At 37.5% G+C, this 21,681-nt stretch overlaps 1 protein-coding gene across 3 annotated transcripts in view; it reads left to right on the top strand.

Moving 5' to 3' along the window:
- Nucleotides 1–21,681, top strand: part of IGSF3 (immunoglobulin superfamily member 3) — a 112,917-nt gene that overhangs the window by 87,362 nt on the left and 3,874 nt on the right. For all 3 annotated transcript variants that reach the window (XM_088144544.1, XM_088144546.1, XM_088144545.1), the window contains 3 exons: nucleotides 13,737–14,147; nucleotides 16,043–16,450; nucleotides 20,127–20,552. In XM_088144544.1, coding sequence (XP_088000670.1) covers nucleotides 13,737–14,147; nucleotides 16,043–16,450; nucleotides 20,127–20,552 — 1,245 coding nt within the window. The remainder of the gene's footprint in view (nucleotides 1–13,736; nucleotides 14,148–16,042; nucleotides 16,451–20,126; nucleotides 20,553–21,681) is intronic.

Below are 21,681 nucleotides of genomic sequence, written 5' to 3' on the forward strand. Positions count from 1 at the left end.
TTGTGCAGATTGATAGAATGTTTACTAAAGATGGGTAATGGATGGTAATAACTGAAACATGCAAATACTGGTAGAAGGTGCTCTATGATCTGTTGCAAAGAATGAAGGTTTGTTGAAAGACACAAAAATGTCTGTGTATACAAGCATGCTTCTGACCACTTTGTCACACAGAAGTGAGAATAGGGTATGTCAGGAAAAATATACAGTTGAGAGCAGTAGGAATGGAATCTTTAAGAAATGTGTGTGGTAAAAGAAGAAAAGATATGCCCAAGAATGAATGGGTACTGAATGAATGTGGATTGAATAAAAAGTCATGACTAGGTATTAAAAACATATATTGAGATTATTTAGTCATGTAGAAAGAATGAATGAGGATTACACTGCAAAACAAATATAGGAAAAGTTGACAGAAAGGAAGTCTGAAAAAGTCACGGTTGGGTGGAGTTTATGAGAGCCTGAAAATGAGGTGAGACATTTAAACGTATGATATATGAAGTAGCAAATAGAGTGGAAGGAAGAATGGTTTGCAAGGATAGAAGAATATAGAGAGAGAAAGAAAAAAGTGAATGGCATTAGTGTACTCTAGTTTTAGCTATGTTTGATTTTCATTTTCTTATGTGTTTAATTTCTTTGGCTTTTTATTTTTTTCTTCTTTTTGCACTCTGCACAATGTTGCTAACTCTGAAAGGGAATTGGGTGATTATCATATAGGTATATAAGTATATCTCTGTAGCACACAAACCAACTAAAGCCCTCCAAAACATTTTAAGTAAACCAAAAGACACAGTAGCTCAAGAAGAAAAAACAGGATTAATCTACAATATACAGTATAAGGACTCTAACAACCATTATGTAGGACAGACAGGCAGAAGGCTAGCAGAGCGCATCCATGAACACCAACTAGCAGTCAGAAGACACGATGAAAACTCCTTAATGTCACAACACATGGACAGACATAACCATAGTTTCAACTGGGAAACTGTCAGCATCTTAGACCAAGCTAATCCAAAAATGCGAGGGAATTCCTGGAAGCTTGGTATTCAGACAAGGTAGCTATCAACAGGCACATAGAGATAAACAACATCTACACACTATTCAAAAGAGACAATAAAAAGGAAACAAAAGACCAGAACACCTCCTCACCAGCAATCATCACCCAGATAAGCAGAAATTAACATCAAGATTATCACCAGACATACAATCAAGCAGTAAACAATATCCTAATCAAGGAACTACCAGAGGAAGGGGGGAAACACTGATACAGGCATGGCAAGACAATGTATATAATTTATCAACAGAGAGCAAAGTCCACTCCATTCTAACACTGAAGATGTTACCTAGCTGGGTAACGAAATGTTTACAAGAAAACAACCAAGCTCAGAGAACCCCAAGGACTCCATATATGTATTACAGATTTCTACCCAGTAACTCAAGCTTAACGTTTTATTATTCAGCTTAGCTGCTAATGCAACAGCATCTTTAACTTCTTGAAGAATATGAGGATTTGGGGAGAGGGGTACATCCTTCACTAATACATTAATGAATGAAAAAACATTTTTTCTTTTGATACATGATTTATTTGATCCGTATTCTATCACATATCCTCAGGCTTAGTTGTCCTCCATTCCTCCTGTTTTTCCTGTTTAGCATTTACTTAAAACAGTTGGAAGCTGTGAGCGGTCAAAGTGTTTTAATATCAAAATGAATTTAAACAAGAATCCATGGAGACCAATATCCTCTTTCCAGCACTGGCTGGCAAGACGTTCTAAGAACATATTGCAAATATATAAGATTTTAAGGGTTGGAATTCTAAGCTGAAATAATAAATTTGTTTTAATAGAGCCTTATAGAAACATAGGAAGATGCCTTTTACAGAGTCTTATTATTAGGCTAGTTCATTATTCCCTACCCAAATGCAGTCCTCCCAAGTTTACTGTTTTTTCCCAACTCTACCTGGAACTGTCACAGATTGAATCTGGGGCTTTTCACATACTATAAATATTGCTTGCCACTGATATTTATTGCTTACTAACTGTGGACTTCTAAATAACAGTCCACGGTACTTAAGACTTGTAGACATTATCAAATGGAGTATGATTCCAAACTGTATCCTTAAAGTTCTAATTTATTGAAATAAAATTAATTCATATGTACATCCTTGGAGTTTTCTTGGATTTTCTGCACTTAGGCAGTTAAATGAATGTCATTGTACTGATTGACTAAACTTGCTTGCAAATGATTCTTAAAAGTTTGGGTTTACATGAACTTAGTATTTTATTTTCAAACACTTTTTTTACAAACTCTGTTTCTCAGTAAATGATATGCAGAGTAAATAAGTAGATTTCTTTAAATGATCACTTTAAATTACTTATTTAACAGGTACCTGCCAGCATATTTTCTTTTAAATGTTTTTTTTAGCCATTGATGAAATAGCTCAAACTTGATTGTGCCCTTTTGAATGTATTGCTTGATGTAACTTCTATTTTTAATGGTTTACATATTCTGACTCACTCAGTGATTGATAAGACATATATGTTTTCTGATAATAGATGCATACATATTTATTCATTTATTTACTCATTCACTCATTCTGGCCTATAGACCACTTGAATCATAACTGACTGTAAGTGGCTTACATTCCCAGTTTATACTAAAAAGGTTAAAACAATAGACATAATCAAACAATCCCACAATTCTCTCAACATCACACTATGCTGGGGTACTACTTGTGTATTTCAGGCTTATTGCTAGTTGCACTTAATATATGGTTTGTGAAAAAGTTTTTGCCCTCTTTTGGATGTTCTGAATTGTTAAATATAGAGCCAGTTTGGCGTAGTGGTTAAGGTGCTGGCCGAGAAACCTTAGGGTGCTGGCCAAGAAATATGAAAGCCGGCTGGGTGACTTTTGACCGGTCACCCTCTCTCAGCCCAACCCACTTCACAAGGTTGTTGTGGGGCACACAGGAGGCAGGAATATTAGGTATGTTTGCCACCTTAAGTTATTATATATATATATATATGAAAAAGGCAAGATAAAAATATAGTCGTCATCATCATTGTTACTGAATGTTACCGGAGCTTCATGTGGATCATACTTATATATAAGGGGCATATAGAGGAATAAGTGGGATATGCCATTTACATTGATGTACAAGTGTGAAAGGTAATTGTCTTCTAGTTCAGTAGCTTCTATTAAACAGATAACTCATAGGGCTTGGTTTCAAGAACTTTCACTATCTTGGTAGCCATCCTTTGGACCCCAATTTGTCTCTCTCCTTGTAAAACTGCGGTGCCCAGAACTGGATACAGTACTCTACTCCAAATGGGTCTGAGCAGCAGGGTGAATAGCACAATTACTTCCTGTGATCTGGACTGTATGCTACTCCAAGGTAGCATTTGCCCTTTTAGCAGCCTGGATCACTTGCTGGCTCATGCTTTACACAGAATCCCAGAATGCTTTCACATATACTGTACAGTTGCCAAGCCACATCTCCCTCTACACTTGTGTCTTATATTTTTCCTAACTTGATATTTTACTTGACATTTTTCTGTATTAAATTCCATCCTACACATTTTACTACACAGCTCAAGTCTTTCTGGACCATTTTTAATCTACACTCTTTCATCTAGGGTATTAGCCAGGTTATAATCCCAATGTTTTTTTCTTTCACCTTCTGACAAATGAAGTCAGGAAGAAAGAGGACAAGAATTTGTTGGACTTTTCACTCTAGCATAGTTAGATTCCTAGCAGATGTCAGTATAATTGAAATCCCCCGTTAACACTACTGCATGACTCTTTGAAAGACTGGTCAACTGATGCAGAAAGACCTCATCTGTATCTTCTGTCTGCCCAAGTGGTATATAATAAACTCCCATGATGATATCACATTTGTTTCTGTCTCCTTTTTTTCTTTTTTTTTACACAAATACTTTCAAAACATTTCCATGCTCTAATTTTGGAATTATTGTGCAAATATATGTTTTTTCTTTACTTACACTGAGACACCCTCATCCTTTCTGCTGGGACTGTTCCTTTTCAACAAATTGTAATCCTACAGTGCTGTGTGCCAGTCATGAGTATAATCCCACCAAGTTTATCTGTCATATTTATCTTCTTGAGTGAGAATCTCTCCCTTCTGTTTATTTCCCATACACTTTGTGTTGGTGTAGAATCATCTAAGGTTCTAAGTATCACTTATTGGCATCTCTGTAGCACTGTCCTCCAAAATGTGTCCCCATTCCAGACATCCTGCTTCTCCCTTTCTGTTCTGCTTTCTTGGCTTCAGTCCTTAGAGATATGTTCTGTAGACAGAATGTTCTATGAACTTCTGGAGGAATGTTCTATGGACAGATGAGTCAAAAGTACAAGTATTAAGGCTACATGGGTTTTTTTGATGTCTGACTAAAGCAAAACAGTGCATTCCTCAATATAAATCTCATACTGGTGTCAAGCAGGAAGATGGCAGAAACATGGTTTGGGAATGCTTTGCTGTCTCAGAACTTGGACAACTTGCTATCATTGAAGGAAACATGAATCCTGCTTTGTGTCAGACAATTCTACAGGAGAATATTAGGCTATCAGTCTGTCAAGTGAAGTGCAAGCAAATCATGTTACAAGACATTGATCTCAAATTTACAAGCAAGTGTACAAGAGAATGGGTAAAGAAGAACAAGTCCACCGTTTTGGAATGGCAACCTCAAAGTCCATGAAAGGGGACTTGAAATGAGTAGTTCATGATAAAGAATCCTCAACTGTTAATGAGTTAGTTTGCAATGAAAAAATGGGTCAAAATTCCTAAGTAGGGTATGTGAGACAGTGATCACCAGTTATACGAAGTGTTTGGTTTGCAGTTACTCCAGCTAAAGTGTATAACTGAATATAAGGGTTGATTTCTTTTGTTTATGAGATAAATTAAGTAGGCAATCTCTTTTTATATACTGTATCAGTAGGTTCAGTTTGAGCCATTGATAACATTCAGTGCCAAAAATATGCAAAAATTCTGAAAATCTGAAAAGGGTCACATTTTATTTATGTATTCTTCAAATTTATATGGCCACCCATCTCATGAAAAAGTGACTCTGGCAGCATACAATAAAATTATGAAAAATCAACATATAAAAAATTATTACTCAGAAAAAAATTAAAAATTGCAATTAAAGGCTAAGAGAGGGCAGCACGTGTCAACAACAGTAGAGCCATCTCAGTATCTTGCCAGTCCCTTGGGGCCCCTAGGTCTGATGGAATAGCTGGGTTTTGAGGGACTTCCAAAAAATCAACAGGGCTGAAGCCGGCCTCACTTTGGGCCTCACTCTATAAGGCATCACATAGTTTTTCACAGAACTATAGAAGCTCCAATGACCTATGGTATAATGTACTCATAAGCAACTATATGGATGTTTAGAGGAGTGGACCACAAATGCTAAATGATTATAAACAATTGAGTTGTGACAGATAGTTGTTTTAAAACATATTGGTGTTATATATAAATATGGACAGCTGATTCATCTGATAAATTGTAGAATATATTCTCATGTCTGCTTTAAGTGACATGATTATTTTTATATAAACTGCATTGGCTCATATATGAATGGTCAGAAACATTTTTCACATTCTTGATAACATGAATAGAATAGAATAGAATAGAATAGAATAGAATAGAATAGAATAGAATAGAATAGAATAGAACAGGTGGTACCTAAACATCAGGGGGGTTCTCTACCATCTGACAATGGTATTTCTTACCATAAAAAGGATGCAATTTCTATTAAAAATAAAATATTTTTGCTATTTTTTATCAGTTTGGTTATGCTTGTACACACAAGTATATCCATTCATTCACATATATCATACTGCATGTACGAGAGTAGAAATGGAAATAAAAATCTCTGGAATCCTTGATGCTCTCTGAGCTTGGTGGTTTGCTTGCAGATGTTTCATTACCCAACTAGGTAACATCAGTGCTAGTGGGTGTGAGATTTGCTCCCTGTTTCTACATGGTAGCTTGCCCTGCCAGTGTTGGGGTGTGTGTGATTATACTGTTGGAGGAGAATCATAATCAAGTCATTGTCTTCAGGTATGTCACAAAAGGTCATAGAGAATAGATCAAAACATTCCTCCAACAAAAAGGCTCTTCACCTTCCAGTAAGAGCAAAATCTTTTGAAGAAATTGCCTTCCTCGCAGGGGGCACTAGGCCCACCTTTCTCCATGCCGGTGTGCTTTCTCCTTGGTAGTTCCTTGATTAGGATATTGTTTTCTGCTTGATTGTTTGTCTGGTGTTAATCCCTGCTTATCTGGGTGTTGGCTGCTGGAGAAGAGATGTTCTGGTTGTTTTGTTTCCTTCTTAGCTTTTTTATTGTCTCTTTTGAATGGTGTGTAAATGTGATTTATCTCTATGTGTCTGTTGATGGCTGATTTGTCTGAATGCCAAGCTTCCAGGAATTCCCTAGTGTTTTTGTATTTGGTTTGATCTAGGAAGCTCACTGTTTCCCAGTTGAAACTATGGTTGAGTCTTTCCATGTGTTGTGAGATTAAGTTTTCCTTGTGTCTTCTGACTGGTAGCTGGTGTTTATGGATGCACTCTGCTAGTCTTCCTGTATAGCTGGTGTTTATGAATGCACTCTGCTTGTCTGTCCTATATAGTGGCTGTCACAGTCCTTATATTGTATGTTGTAGATGACTCCTGTTTTTTTCTTCTTTGCTACTGGGTCTTTTGGTTTACTTAAAATGTTTTGGAGGGCTTTAGTTGGTTTGTGTGTTACAGTGATGCCATGTGGCTGTAATATTCTGTTGGTTGTTTCTGAGATGTTTTTGATGTATGATAGTGTTATCCCTTTTATAGTGTTATAAAGTTAGATGGTGAGACTCACTGCTTTCTTCAAAGACAGGGCACTGTCTAACTTTGTCTCTAATTGGAAACCACTCTTAGACTTTTTGCTTAATAGAAAAATCCAACTTCGATTTTGGGATTTGTTGATTGATGTTATACTGATAGAAATATCTTGTACAAATTATATGTATTACCCAAATAGATTGATTTTAGGAATTTTCTTGCATATTAGATTGAAAACCATTTTTTATTATGTGAATTTTTAGATGTTAGAGTAAGAGGTGAATACAATCTGTATCTATACCTGTACCAAGGAAAGTTGGAAGCTATTCTTCCTTTCTTATGCCCCCTCCTTCCCCCTTTTTTTTCTTTTTTTCCCTTTTTCTTGATTTTTCTGTATTTTAACTTTTTTGGAAAACATAATAAAATTTATAATATAGCGTTATAAAGTTATCCTTTTTACACTGATGATGTTACCTAGTCAGGTAATAAAACATCTGCAAGCAAACAACCAAGTTCAGAGAGCACCAAGAAATCCACAGTTCAACCCTGAGCTATATATATTCTCTTCTCTAAAAATCTCTACTTAAAGCTTGATAAAATGGGAAGGGTTTTGCAGCTTTATTTTAAAACACAACAGTGTTGAACTCTTCTCCTCAGTGCGCAAGGTTGTAATTTTGGGATTGTTCTTTGAAAAATCCTGGCATATGGCTCTAGCATTTTTTAAACCTAGAACAGGGAAGAAATAGACTACCAATTTCATTAGAAAATGAGCTAATTTCTGAAATGAACATTTAAAATGCAGGGCATAGTTTTTGAGATAACTTATAGAGTTAATGCTATCATATTTATCTAGAAGCTCTTCATCCCTTTCCTCTCTAGTAATTCAATCATGTTGGCCTGCTTTCAGGCAATAATTCATTGTTACCAGAACACTAGAGTGAAATGACAAGTTAATAACTGCACTAATAATAGTTTCACAGCCTAGCACTGTTTCTCTTGCTCATATTCTCATTGTATCATCCAGCCGCCCATGCTATCTAATGCAATTTCCAGCATGGTTAATGCAGTTTGAGCTGGAATTTTGTTCTGCTGCGAAAGAGAATAGTGCATGCAGTAGCCAGGCTATTGCATATCTTAGGGATATGTTCATATCAATTGTGTCTTTGTACTTCATTCTAATTCTATTATTTTTGTTTGATTATTGTTGTTTCTTCAAGAGAGTAAATTGACCTCATTGTGAACTGTTTCTCCTTTCTTGTTATTTTCCACTGATAGGGTTAGGGTCATCTGTCAATTTCCTTTCAGACAGTCTTCTTAATGTCAGTTATAAACAGGTAACTGCTGTAAGAAAATGAATTTCATTGTGAGGATGCCTAATTACATAGTATGGTAATGGAAATCTCCAACACTGTCAAGATACTTCGCATAACTTTTTAAAGCTGTGTCTGGTTTCTGAGGATGAAGCCTTAGTCAGGGAAGTTCTAACTATCCACTTTGATCTGGATACTGGCTTACAGATTTCCTCCTTTGTTGGCAGTAACTCTTGTGAGACCTAATATATTTCCCTAAAGTTGGAAACTGTGAAAGTTATGCATGTTTGTAAGGAACTTCACAAAGTCTTTACTTAATATGATTATAAGAAGTATCAAAACACAATGGAGATACACAGTCAAAACATTGTTTTAAAACATGGATGAATATAACAAGTAATAATCCAGGATCATTACAAACATGAATAACAGTAATAGTAATCTTAACATATACATACATCGAGAGCCAGTTTGGTATAGTGGTTAAGGCACCAGGTTAGAAACTGGGAGAGTGTGAATTCTAGTCCCACCTTAGCCATGAAGCCAGCTGGGTGACCTTGGGCCGGTTACACTCCCTCAGCCCTAGGAAGGAGGCAATAGCAAACCACTTCCAAAAAAATCTTGCCAAGAAAACTGCAGGGACTTGTCCAGAGAGTTGCCAGGGGTCAACACTGACTTGAAGGCACCCCCCCACCCCATACATACAAGTATATATATGAGGAAGCATTTTCACTACAAACTTTCTTCATTGTGCTTGAGAGAAACTTGTTTCTTAATGAATTGTCCAGATTCGAAGTTCATTTTGTAATACTTCCTCAGAAGAACTGATGTAAACATGATGGCATGTTTTCAGCCACACCTGTGAGATTAGAGAGGAAGGTAATTTGACTATTTCGGAAATTCATTTCTATAACTATAGATATGTGTCATGAACACATACATGAAAATTCTTCATTCGTAACAGCTCCTATCAAATTTTTGTTGTTCCATACCCTGTTGTCCTTCATTCTCCTACATCAAAAAGACCAAATTCTGTCAGAGACTGTAAAACTAGGGCAAGCACTGGGAAACTTTGTAATATTTCATAAGTTCTCCGCAAGAGAAATCTGTCTTTGAAGATTGCTAGCCTCCAGGGAAGAGTACCTTCAAAGTAGGACAAAGCAGATTTTGACTCTCCTTATTACATAGATGGTGGTTTCCCATGGCATTCTATACCAGGTCTTAGTACTGCTGTGTCTATACATCAGCATTTTCCTTGTTTTTTCCCCCACCTCTCTCTGAGTCCTTAAACAATTCTTCTTTCATTACTATATGGAACATTTTGCCAGTGGTGTCTTTAGCTAGGTTAATTATCATGATTAATTAGGGGACAGTAGCTTACACCTTGCACCTGCCGTCAGTAGAAAGTATGTCATGGATGGTTTTCTTCTTTTTATCTCATGAGAGAACATGCATTAAAAAATAACCTGGGAAAGACAAATATTTAATGACCTGTGTCAGGTATAGGACTTCTATCCTGCATATTCAGGCATTTTAAAAGAGTCAGTTACTATTATAGGGGAGAAAACTGAGGGCACATCTTACATCTGCATGTTTATTTTAGGATTTGGCTGTCCATAGACAGCTGTCTAATCAGTGCTGCCTGTGCAGCATGAAATGTTTCAGGTCCTCTCACCTGTCTCCCTCAGTGGCAGAAATTATGAAATGTCCAATAAAGGTTCTGCAACCTTACTATCAAGGTTGTACTATTCACGTGGAAGTATCTCAAGCCAAACAAGATTACCCCTTTCAAATGTTAGTATACATTCAAATGTAATGTTCCTATTTTCTACTTTAAGGATGTGTTCCCAGGAGAACAGAAAATTAAGGAGAGAATTGACAAGCCATCCTAAATCAGTTGAGGTTTATGTGCCTTCAGTAATAAAAGGCATTGAGTGTGAGTTTTGCTTGGAACTTGGGCTACTGAAGTTCAAATCTTAGTTCACAAAAGTTTTGTTCATTTTTTTTGGACAAAGAAAGAAATTCCCTACCTCAGTAACAACAGAAATAGTGATAGATATCTTTTAAGATTTTCCTAGCCATGAATTGAAAACTGTTCAGTTTCAAATAATAATGTTTAAGTTAAAAATAAATAAAGACCACAGATGATAGAATCATACTGTATCTTGATCTGGTGACTCAGATGCCAACAAATGTCTTCTCTGACACAGACTGGTTCCCTTTTTTATTTTAATTCTTTGCTTTTTCCAAGTGACCCAATAGTCATGAAATAATTGAATTAAATAGTCATGTTTATTTCCTTGAGGTATTTGTCTTTTTCCATTGCTTATTGAGCTACTGCTGCATAGAGCACTTGGTTTCTTAAAATCACTGACATTATAAGCAGAGCCAACATTTACATATCTACCTCCTCTATTGATCTGCTGGTAGACAGATTGCAACTAACTAATTTTCTTGCAAGACTATAACTGAGCCACTGAAAATTGGGAAGCAGCTATATCTGTTTATATGGATTCAAATGCATTGTGTATCTATTTAAAGGAATATGCAACTAGTTCTCCCTCTCTTTGAGCACCTATAATACAATTTCAATATATATTTTTTATAAACTTTAGACCACTGTAGTACTTTCCATTGAATATAATCTGTTTCTAAGCCCAGATGTGGCTAAAGATAGAATTGCCAATTTACCTTTGGTTCCTATCATTTCATAACTTGACATAGTTGCCTTCATTTTTTCCAGGCAAGCAGAAATGGTAAATTGTACCTGCCTGGCAGAATATACCATCTCTTCCAGGAAGGTCATCCATAATGCTGTGATGTGTTAGTACCAAGATAAGTGCAGTTGCATTCTCTCAGATCATGGAAGAATGAACATTTTTTAAGGGAAGAGTATATAACCCATAGCTTGCATGTCACATCTGCTTGCCAGGACCTTGTTGCACCCCCTGCAATGGACATGTTTCTATGTTGCACAATTGAGAGATTTTAAAATATGAAAGGGTATCCTAAGCCTTGCAGAGACTTAGCATCCCATTTTTATACCTTACATTGCCATGAAAATTAGGCTGATATTTTGGCGGTATGTGCGTGTGTATTTCAGTGCAGAAAGGCAATACTCAAAGGCAAAAATGTAATATTTTGGGGTAAAAAGTTTGCTTACTTCCTTTTAAGGCTCAGAGAGATATTAAAAGAGTGCAGCTGGTGTCCTGTACTAAGGATAGGTCCTATGCCTTTTATATGGTATGGTGTATGTTAGCATTAAAAAGTGTGTAGAAAAAAGAGAGGCAGAGCCACTGAGCAGCATTATAGTGATTGGAAATGGAAAGCAGACCCACAACTGAACAGCCCCGAAATCAGAGCCTGTTGTAGAACTTTAGTAATCAGCTGACAAAGTATTCCCAATGAACCATTTGAAGTTGAGAAGGTGAGTTGTGTGAAATTTCACCATCTCCTGGAACCAGCCCTGCTTTAAATTATTACCTTCAATATTATTTCCATAGTTTTCTGGACAACATAATGACAATTGTCATTCAAAAGAAAACACATTTAATTTTGCAGCAATGAGCCACATGGTGGTGCAAAGCTATCACAACTTGATGCCAACTGGAGAACTATGTGTCCTGTTCTTTTTTTCAGTATATGGGCTCATATCAAAGAGCCTCTCATTTTCTATCTTCCTATGAATTTAGAGGGAAAAAGTAAAGGAGGGAATGGAGGATTTGGAAAACTCCTGTATTGCTAGATGCAGTTGCAACATATTCCCATAGATATAGGAACTGATATGTTAGGTCTACACATGTGTGAAGAGACATAATGCTTGTATGTGTATTGCTTTAATAGCAGCCTTACAGCTCCCCACTTAACATATACAGTTACTATAGCAACTGAGGTTATAGCAACTGATGCTCCCTTAGCAACAGTGCCAGGAAGTAATCCAGTACCAATTAAAAATAAACTGTTAGCTAGGGGAGTGGGAGCAGTAATGGGAGAAGTAGACTTTTTGTGAATTGGTTGCTTTTTCATCCTGAGGACTTGGAGCACTGGCAGGGACAGGAAGAATGACCTTTTTCCTTTTTGAACTTGGTACTGTAGCTGAGGTTATTCTCCTAAACTTAGTAAGCTAGAAAGTATCTGCTAAGCAGTATGAGGCTAAGCCTCCCTGTAGAAGTAAATTCCCTAGAGAGAAGTGATGAGGGCTTCACTCCTCTATATGTCACATCATTGCATAGCACAGCTATCTAGTCTTTATTAGCATACTGATTAAAGCCAGTGGCAATATAGGCTCCAGGGGAACTTCCTAATGTGTTGCCAGGATGCATAAACCTATATTTGGAAGACAAACTCCTATTACTGTATCATGAGAACTGCCTACCCCCCGCCCCCGACTCTCAAATTCTTTGTGCATTCTTTTCCTTCTCAGTGGGGTTATCTGTGTAGCAGATAAGCAAGAAGGTAGGTACACTTGGATGTTTTAAAAATCAACAGAAATACACTTATGTCAGTCTAGAATGCGTGCGTGGGTGTGCATACTACATCATACCAACATTTTACCTTTAGTGAAGACATTAGGGAAGTCCCTGGATTAGTTTTCCAGAGGACTTTTTATTTTTATGTTATCCGTAGAGAATATTTTACCAACAGTCACAAGTGAGAGAGTAGCTAAAATGTATTGCCTGCTGTGTTACAACTGTAGATATTCTTGGGATGTTTTAAATAACCAAAGTAACAGTGGGGAATAGTTTATAAAAGTGACTGCTGAATTCTAGATAATGGCTTGAGAATAAGAATTATATTGGAGTCTCTAATATTCTTCATTATATACTCATAGTCTTACCTTACTATAAAATGTGCTTAAGAAAACTTATTTACATGATTGATTATCCTGAAGTGCTAGCTCCAAATTCTATTTGTTTACACTTTAGTGGGGTAAAAGTTAAACTGAGTTAAAGAGTCTGAGCAACATAAGGAATTAACCTTTTTCTTAAAATGGCATGGAAAATGGAATACAAAATGGTATCTTCTTGATCTTACCATATATTTGATATCCTCCATATATATTGTCCTAAAACTTTTGGAAAGGCATAAAGTTCAGGGAGACAATCCTGCCTGGTCTTTCTCTATGGCTATAGGATGGTTTGCTGAGACAAAGCCATGTGCATGCATCTAAATAAACTTTTCTCTTTTGCTTTTTTTTTTAATTGATCCATTTTTTTAAAAAAAATGTTTTATTGTATTAGAAGATGCAAGTAATACATTGTATTATTTGGGTATAGTGTTATTTATATAGTATTAGCTAGAGATTATTAACACTCTGATGATTTAAGTAATTTAAACCTTTAAAGATAAGGAAAAAAGTTTATATTAATATTAACTATGGATTCTAAAAGGTTAATGTTAAGAATTATAAGGTTGCTTAAATTGTACATCCATGGTTGAGTATAGCATTGATAAACAGCTGCCAAGTGCACTAAATTATTTTGTTGTATAATAACAGTTTCTATCTTAAGTTTAATAATTAATATTAAGCTTTCCACTATAATTAATTGATTCATCCATTTCTCTCTCTTTTCTCATCCATTACCCCACCTCCAAGTAACAAGGCTACAGGTCAACAAATCAAAGCGGAGTATAGTCCTTGTGGCAAATAAGCCTATCCCTCTGAATTGCTCTGTCAAGTCTCAAACCAGCCCAGACTCTCATTTTGCAGTCCTGTGGTACGTTCACAGACCCTCAGACACAGATGGGAAGCTCATCCTGAAGACTACTCACAGCTCTGTATTTGAGTATGGCACTTATGCAGAGGAAGAAGGGCTAAAAGGAAGATTGCAATTTGAGAGGTCACTCTCCGGAGGTCTCTTCAGTCTGACAGTGCAGAGGGCCCAGGTCAGTGACAGTGGTAGCTACTACTGCCATGTGGAAGAGTGGCTGCTCAACCCTAACCACGCTTGGTATAAATTGGCGGAGGAGGTTTCTGGCCGGACTGAAGTCACTGTCAAATTACCAGGTAATATTTCTCAAAGGCTGTGCAGGCTCTGCATAAACAGATGGGAATGGGGACTCTGAAATCTTTGCATTTAAGCAACACTAGGTTCCCCCTTTCCTTTCCTGGTCAAATTTTCTTTGTTTAAATCTATATGCCACCAACTCCAATACAGACTCATGGCAACTTGCAGCAAACTAATGGGATATTCTTCCTTCCTACTGGGCTGGAATTTGTTGTCTTTAACAGCATTAAAAGTTAAATGCCAAGCAACTTTCTGGAGCAATGCATAGTTGATGGAAATTATCAACCCTGCCAGGGTTTTGTCTTGTAATAAACTTCACCCCCCTCTGCCTCTCAATTTGTGGAATGGCAATCCATTAATTTATTTGTTTCTCCCTGATTTCACTTTGAAGCCAACTTTTCTTGTTATTAAAGGGCTCAGTACAAGAGAATGAAAAGCAATGTCCCATATATAACAAGGTATAAAAGGAGAAATTTTAACCAAATTGCTAACACTGAGATATCATACTGTATCATGGGCTTAATATGAGACCGTCACCCCATTCAGTCTCAAAGCATACAGTTTGCCTAACAACCACAATTGGGACCGGAATTTCAGTCATTGAATGAAGTGGTTATTAAGTTAGATGCCCACATGTCTGCTTCACTCAACAACCACAATCTGGGCACTCCTGGTTGCGGTCGTTAAGTGATCTCCCATTTCGTTAAGCAGATGGAGCGAAAGAGCTGCCAGCTGAAGGATTTCAACTCAGCGCAAAGCTAAAATCCTCCCAGCAGGCAGTTCTTTGGGAGTGAAAGGGCTGTCTGCCAGATAGTTTCAGCTCCATGTAGAGCTGAAATCCTCCCAGCAGGCACCTCTTTCACTCTCAAATGTTCCTAAAGCCCGCCAAAGTATTTGCCCTCCCCACTTCCTTCCTGTAGCTGGAGGAGCAGCGTCCAAATCTTTAGGATTTGAGCTCTGTTTCTTCACACCCCAAAGCCTCTCAGCTGTGGGCAGGTACAAAGCTCAAATCCTGAAGATTTGAGCTCCGTTCCTGTCCCACCACTGGGGGCGGGGGGGACTCCTCAGCAGTGGGAAGGAATGGAGCTCAAATCCTGAAGATTTGAGTTCCATTCTTTCACAGCAGTGTACATTTGCAGTCCCTCGGTTTTATTAGTGGATGTTGTATCTGCAGCATTCCCATGTGCTCACTGCATAGGAACCCATATTGCCTGTAGTACTTTCCTTCTGCGTGTGTGTGTGTGTGTGTGTATATGCATGCTTTTCTTATGCTAGAACCATGTGAGACAATGTGCACAATACAAAGTATCCTTATAAGCATGCACTGAATTATTGTTTAAAAAAAATTGAATCCAACTTCCCAGAGTCAGTTTAGAGTCAAGTGGTGCCTAAATCAAAATAAATAACTACAGATAATATGCAGGTAAACTTATGACCATTTGTTTAATGGCCATTTGAAGTTACGATGGCTCTGGAAAAAGTGACTTGTGACTGGTCCTCGCAGTTACAACTGTTGCAGCATCCCCACGGTCACGTGATCAAAATTTGTGCCATTGGCAACCAACATGTATTTACAACAATTGTAGTGTCCCAGGGTCACATGATCACCATTTGCAATCTTCCCAGAGGTCTTCCAACAAGCAAAGTCAGTGGGGGAAGTCAGATAAACGACCATGTTGATTTGCTTAATGACCTTAGCAAAAAGGGTTGTAAAATAGGACGCGATTCACTTAACCTCATTGCTTAGCGATGGAAATTCTGGTCCCAATTGTGGTCGTAAGTCAAGGACTACCTGTATAAAGAATATCACAGCAGAGTTGAAACTGTAGAAGTATAGCTAATGTTTTGGGCAATTCTTTTTCAGTTAATAATTATTTTCTTGTATATTTCCTAGATAATCTGTTGGAAGTGAACAAGAGCCAAAAGAACCTGACCATTTTAGAAAATGAATGGATAACATTAGAGTGTCTTGTCACTAACCGGAGTAGTCAGGCTTCCCAGTTGTCTGTGGAATGGTATGTGTGGAAATCTGGCCATCCAGAGAAAGAGGCAGTTGTAAAGCTCACCAGGCAGGCCACTCTTTTATATGGAGAGCTAGCAACCCTAAATGGTCTGAAGAGCAGACTGCACCTGGAAAGTCCCTTGCCAGGCCTGTATCTGCTCACCATCCAGAATGTGACACTGCAGGACAGTGGGACCTATGATTGTCGAGTGGAGGAATGGCTGCTGAATCCCACGAATACCTGGTACAAAAGGGCAGAAGATCTGTCTGGGCTGACAACAGTGTTGGTGAAGAAGCCAGGTAAAGTGTTTGTATACTTGAGGTTTTGGATCACTGATGGAGAAAGCAATTTAATTTCTGCTCACTACAAATTACTCTGTGAAGGCTCTGGTCACTCTAAATTAGCTAGCATGGATTTTAGTCAGCAACTAGGTTGACCAGTTGAACTGATATCCCTTTGCTATAATACTAAGTCAGCAGTCACTGATTTTAAATAATATTAATGTGAAGAGAAACTCCAAAAACTATTAAACTTGTATGCATTTGTCTTCTTTAGAAGGAGGGGCAGGCTTTCAAGCTGCAAACTGGGTCTGCTGTCAGACAGCTCACTCCAAACATTAGAAGCTGTCTCTCTTCCAGACTTATACAGAGCAAAAAGCTTCTTACCTTAGAAAGATGGCTCTTCCTGAATTGTATTCCAGCTCTTTTCTTACCCCCTCCCACCCACCTATCATTCTTTTGTCTGTGTGTATGTGCCACACTGTTTCACTCTGAATTATGATATACAGTTCTGATTTCCATAGCTTTAAGAATGATTCAGATAAATTGGAGCAGCAGGATCAGGGAAAGGTAACAAAGTTAATCAAAGTATTAAAAAATAGGTCTTATTTATTTGATTGCTAGACTGCTGCAATCATACACCTTTTGTTGACCTACGGAAACATGATTATATACATGAATATAAAACGTTCACAGTACAATAATGATAATATACTACCAAAATTAAAATCAACAATCTAATTACAGCAGTTATTAACATTCCTACAGCATCTGCTGAAATACTTTAATAAGCCATCTGAAAGAGCTCCATCTTAACTTGCTTCCAAAAAGCTAACAGTGTCACGGCTAATCTAATTTCTGAGGATGGCTGTCTGCAGAAAAACACCTTCGGACCCCAGGTCCTCTGATTTGATGTAGCAGGGAACTACAATCACACCCATAAATATTTTGGCAGCCAGGGCAGGTCCACAACACAGATGTAATGTGTTCTATTGGCATCTAGATGGGGGAACTGTGGGCTGTTGAATCTTGAACCAAATGCACTTCCTGAATGGTCTTTAAATGTAGTCCTATGTATGTTGCAATAGTTGAACAAGATGGTGATGAGAGATGTAGGACTACAGATATTGCACCAGCTAGAGCTGGACAAAGACCCTTCTGGCCATGTCCTCCACCTACCCATGTAACAATAGCTGTGAGTCCAAGGTGACCATCAAATCCCAGACCTGCTGTCTCAAGAACAGTGCCACCCATAGAGTGATAATGCTGAAGAGAACCTTGTTGAATGAAGAGAGACTCCATCTTGCTTGGATTCATCTTCAGCCTGTTATCCCTTTCTAGGGAAAGAAAATGAAACCTTAAGAAGAGAAGATCAAAGAGAGAATATGATTATTGAATTTTTCAACTTTTTGCCCAAATTCTCTCTGCTTCTGCTTAAAGATGTGAAACAGGAAAGACCATGTGTCACTGCCTCTTTAATGCTGCCTTAACTCAGACAGCTACCATGAGCTTTAAGGAACTGCTGAGAAGTACAGTGAGAGCACCCATGGTAGATCTTTCCTACCTTGGATCTGAATAGCTGCCCAACCCTACTCCTGACCTTGGAGGTTTACTAAAAGCATATGAAACTTAGACATATTTGAAAAATAATATAATCCAGTGTTACTGCATTTAAATGCATTTCAGGTAAAATTGCAACATTCTTTTCCATTTAAAAAATGCATATGAAATTGTTCTTCTCTTGTGTATGGACCCGAAGCTGAGTAATTATTAAAAGATCTAAGTCTTTGAATGTAAAGCAAGAAGAAAATGCAGTCCAAAAGTTAAATGATTGCTGATACCTCAAGTGGAAAGTTTAACAGTGAACTGCTTTCCATGATGGAAACATTTTATATTAGATCAAATGAAAGCACAAAAGAACATTTTAACAGATAAGGAAATAGATAACTTTCACACCCTAAAATTAATACTTTATATTTCGGTGATGGCTTGTGGCTTATAGAAAAAATGGAAGGGTGAAATTTTGTCTGTGAAATACACCATTCAATTCAGTGCATTTGCTCATAAGAAACTTCATATAGCACCTTCTGTGCTTCCTCAGGATTTATGCCTATAAAATGTCTATAATATAGTTTCCAAATATCAGCAGACTGAATAAGAAGGACTACAGTCCTCGTTGATGGAATCTGCACTCTGAAAAACCAGCCAGCTCTTGGAAGAATGTGAAAATCTTTGAGATTCTTGCTAAAGAAACTTTTTTTCAACTGTTCAGGGTGAAGAAAAAAGATCTATGGGTCTCTAGAGGAAAAATGCCTCCAGGCTATAATCATTGTGATGCTGCACACATTAGAGTTAAGCTTCTGAATTTTCTTTTTGGGCAAAATGTTTTCAGATGGCCTGTTAGCAACATCCAGACAGATGAAGGAGAATAATCTAAGGCAGAAACCTTATGACTTCTCCTGAGCTGTATTCAAAGGGGGATCATTATTTTAGGATTTAAAAATTTCCACCAGTTTTTAAACTCACTAACAGAATTTAAATGATCTTTTTTATAGTTCATCAGAACTTAGTCTTGTTCATTTAGTTCTGTGTTCCCTTCCTCCCACTTTTTCAACAACTACTGTGTTTGTTTTCTAGTAAGCACCCTGTGAATGGATAAGTGTCAGCTTGAAATTCCAAAATGCATTCTCATTTTTTTCCCTTTTCTTTTGAAGTAAACAATACCAAAGTAGCATTTTCTTTCTTTTGTTAGATTATTTTGATAATGTAATTTTGTTACATTATCACTGTTTGCTGGTCATTCTAGCCTAAGAAAAAAGCTTTAAAATTTTATGTCACATGATTGTGTCTCCTTATGGCTCCATCTTAAATAATTAGATACGGGTAAAAAGAAAAATTTGTGAAAGTATTCATGGAAAGCACTAACTTTTTTGACTCTACTTATATTCTCCCTCATTAAATGTTACCAAAAATGTGGAGTCCTTGGTGTTCTCTGAGCTTGGTTGTTTTCTTGCAGACGTGTCATTACCCGACTAGGTAACATCTTCAGTGCACTGAAGCACTGAAGATGTTATCTAGTTGGGTAATGAAACGTCTGTAAGAAAACAACCAAGCTCAGAGAACACCAAAGACTCCACAGTTCAACCCTGAGCTACATATATTATCTTCTATTGTTACCAAAATGTTAGAAAGATAACAAATGTAAGGACAAACCTTCGAAACAGGGTGCTCCAAAGAACATTCAGTTGCATAGCACCATTCCATAATCATAATTCTTGGACTGCAGAAGTTGTCCAGGGAGGCATGAGTATCTTCCTGTCCATTTCAGGCTTTGGGTAATCTCATTCCAATCAGGACATTTTAAAAAGGCTGAATATGGTATTCTTTGTGATATTTGCCCCATGGCCACGCTCTATTCTCCAGCACTTGGTTTCTTAGCAGTCCCTTTCTTGATTATCTAAAAGTTGGCAGTATACACTTACAGCTTGTTCTTTACTATGCTTCTTTTGATCTCCTGGTTTCTATGCCAAGAAGAACAAGCCCTTGCAGGCAAACCTAATTGTGTGTCTCATTGCAGGAAACTCTTTTCTGAGGGGAGGGCTACTCAGGAAATTCCAATTTTGCTTTTCAGCATTGAGCACATGTTCTGTACAATTAGAGAAACTAATTGGCCTCTGTCTGTCTTCAATATCTTCAGATGCCTCACTGCAAGTGGATGCAGCAATAGCCAACCTCACAGTGCCAGAACAGGGCCATTTCCATTTGGATTGCAACATCTTGTCACCTACCAGCCAGGATTCCCGTTTTGCTGTGACATGGTTCATCACGAAGAGTAAAGATAGAAGTGGGCAAGCTGGTCACAAGAATGGAGAAGATAGAGAGGCCTTGTTAAGAGTAGGCCAGGATTTCATCTTCAGCCGAGAGGCCAGCCCCTGGGAAGGGAGACTACGTTTTCAGAGGCTTTCAGCCATGTTCTATCGGCTGACTGTATTGCAGGCAGCTACTACTGATGCTGGCAACTACTCATGCCATGTGGAAGAGTGGCTACCTGACCCCAAGGGAATGTGGTACAAACTGACTGAGGAAGATTCTGGTCTTATAACTGTTTATGTGCAAGATACAGGTGAGGTGATGATGGTATTCAATGGACAGGAATGGGGCTTGTAAAAATTCAGTGAGAATATAACCTGAGAATATTTTGAGGGTTCTATATTGAGTAAAGTGTTCTCAGAATATTAGATAATGAAATTAGTCATTGCATATCACAGATATTTTAAGCCCAGTAAGAACTGCAACTTCTGCCCATGCTTTTTAATGTTAATTGCAAATAATACATGCCATGCTGAGTGTTGCAAGTATGAAAAATAACCAGATGATATATCCAAAAAATATGGGTGGAAGTTGCAAGTTATGCTGGATGTAACATAGGAGCAACCTACAAGATAATGACAACTATGCCACTCTGGGTAATCTAAATATGTTTTAGATTTTCTCTGAAACAAATTGAAGAAAATTAGCACTATGGTAGCACTGGAAAAGAATCTCTGGGAAGACATGATGTGTTTAGCCAACCTTATACCTGTTACATATTAACTGGAATAGCTACTTTTCTACATCAAAATGATTATGTAATGCAAATTGAGGATTTAATATCTTAGAATCTTTCCAGTACAGGTCCCAAAAGCACTGAATAAGACCAAACTTTAATTTTGGTCTTTAAATTGCCACCAAACTTTAATTTTTTAATAGGAGAAAACAACTGCATATACATATTAATTGTATTCATTACACTTAAATGAAAACTAATCAAATTTAGTTAACCTACAGAGTCAATCCCCAGCATGCCAGCCAGAAGCCAATGCAATCCTTAGTCTCCTAAAAGCTATGGGTGCCTACTCTGGCAACACAGAGGATCAGATTTTAGACAGGATTATTTTGTTCACTTGTTTTGCCAGACTTATATCTTGCCTTTATTAAAAGAGCTCAAGGCAGCTTACATTGGGATCTACCTTCATTATAGCTACCATGTGAAGTAGATTACACTGAGAAAATGACTGATTTAAAATCAGCTAGTGAGTTTCCATAGGTAAGGGTGGAGCTGAATCTAGATCTCTCAGATCCTAGTCTACTACATTATCTTTATTCTCCAGTCTCTGGTATTTTATTTCCATAAAACTACAGGTATAGCAGGTGGTAGCTCTTTCTCAGTGATAGTACTGTTCTTTTGAAAGGTTATGGATATGAGAGCAAAA

The sequence above is a fragment of the Python bivittatus genome, unplaced genomic scaffold (genome assembly GCF_059951505.1).
Source record: "Python bivittatus isolate LINGU-HERP-01145 unplaced genomic scaffold, Pbiv_v1 ctg000350_np1212, whole genome shotgun sequence".
Lineage (NCBI taxonomy): Eukaryota > Metazoa > Chordata > Lepidosauria > Squamata > Pythonidae > Python > Python bivittatus.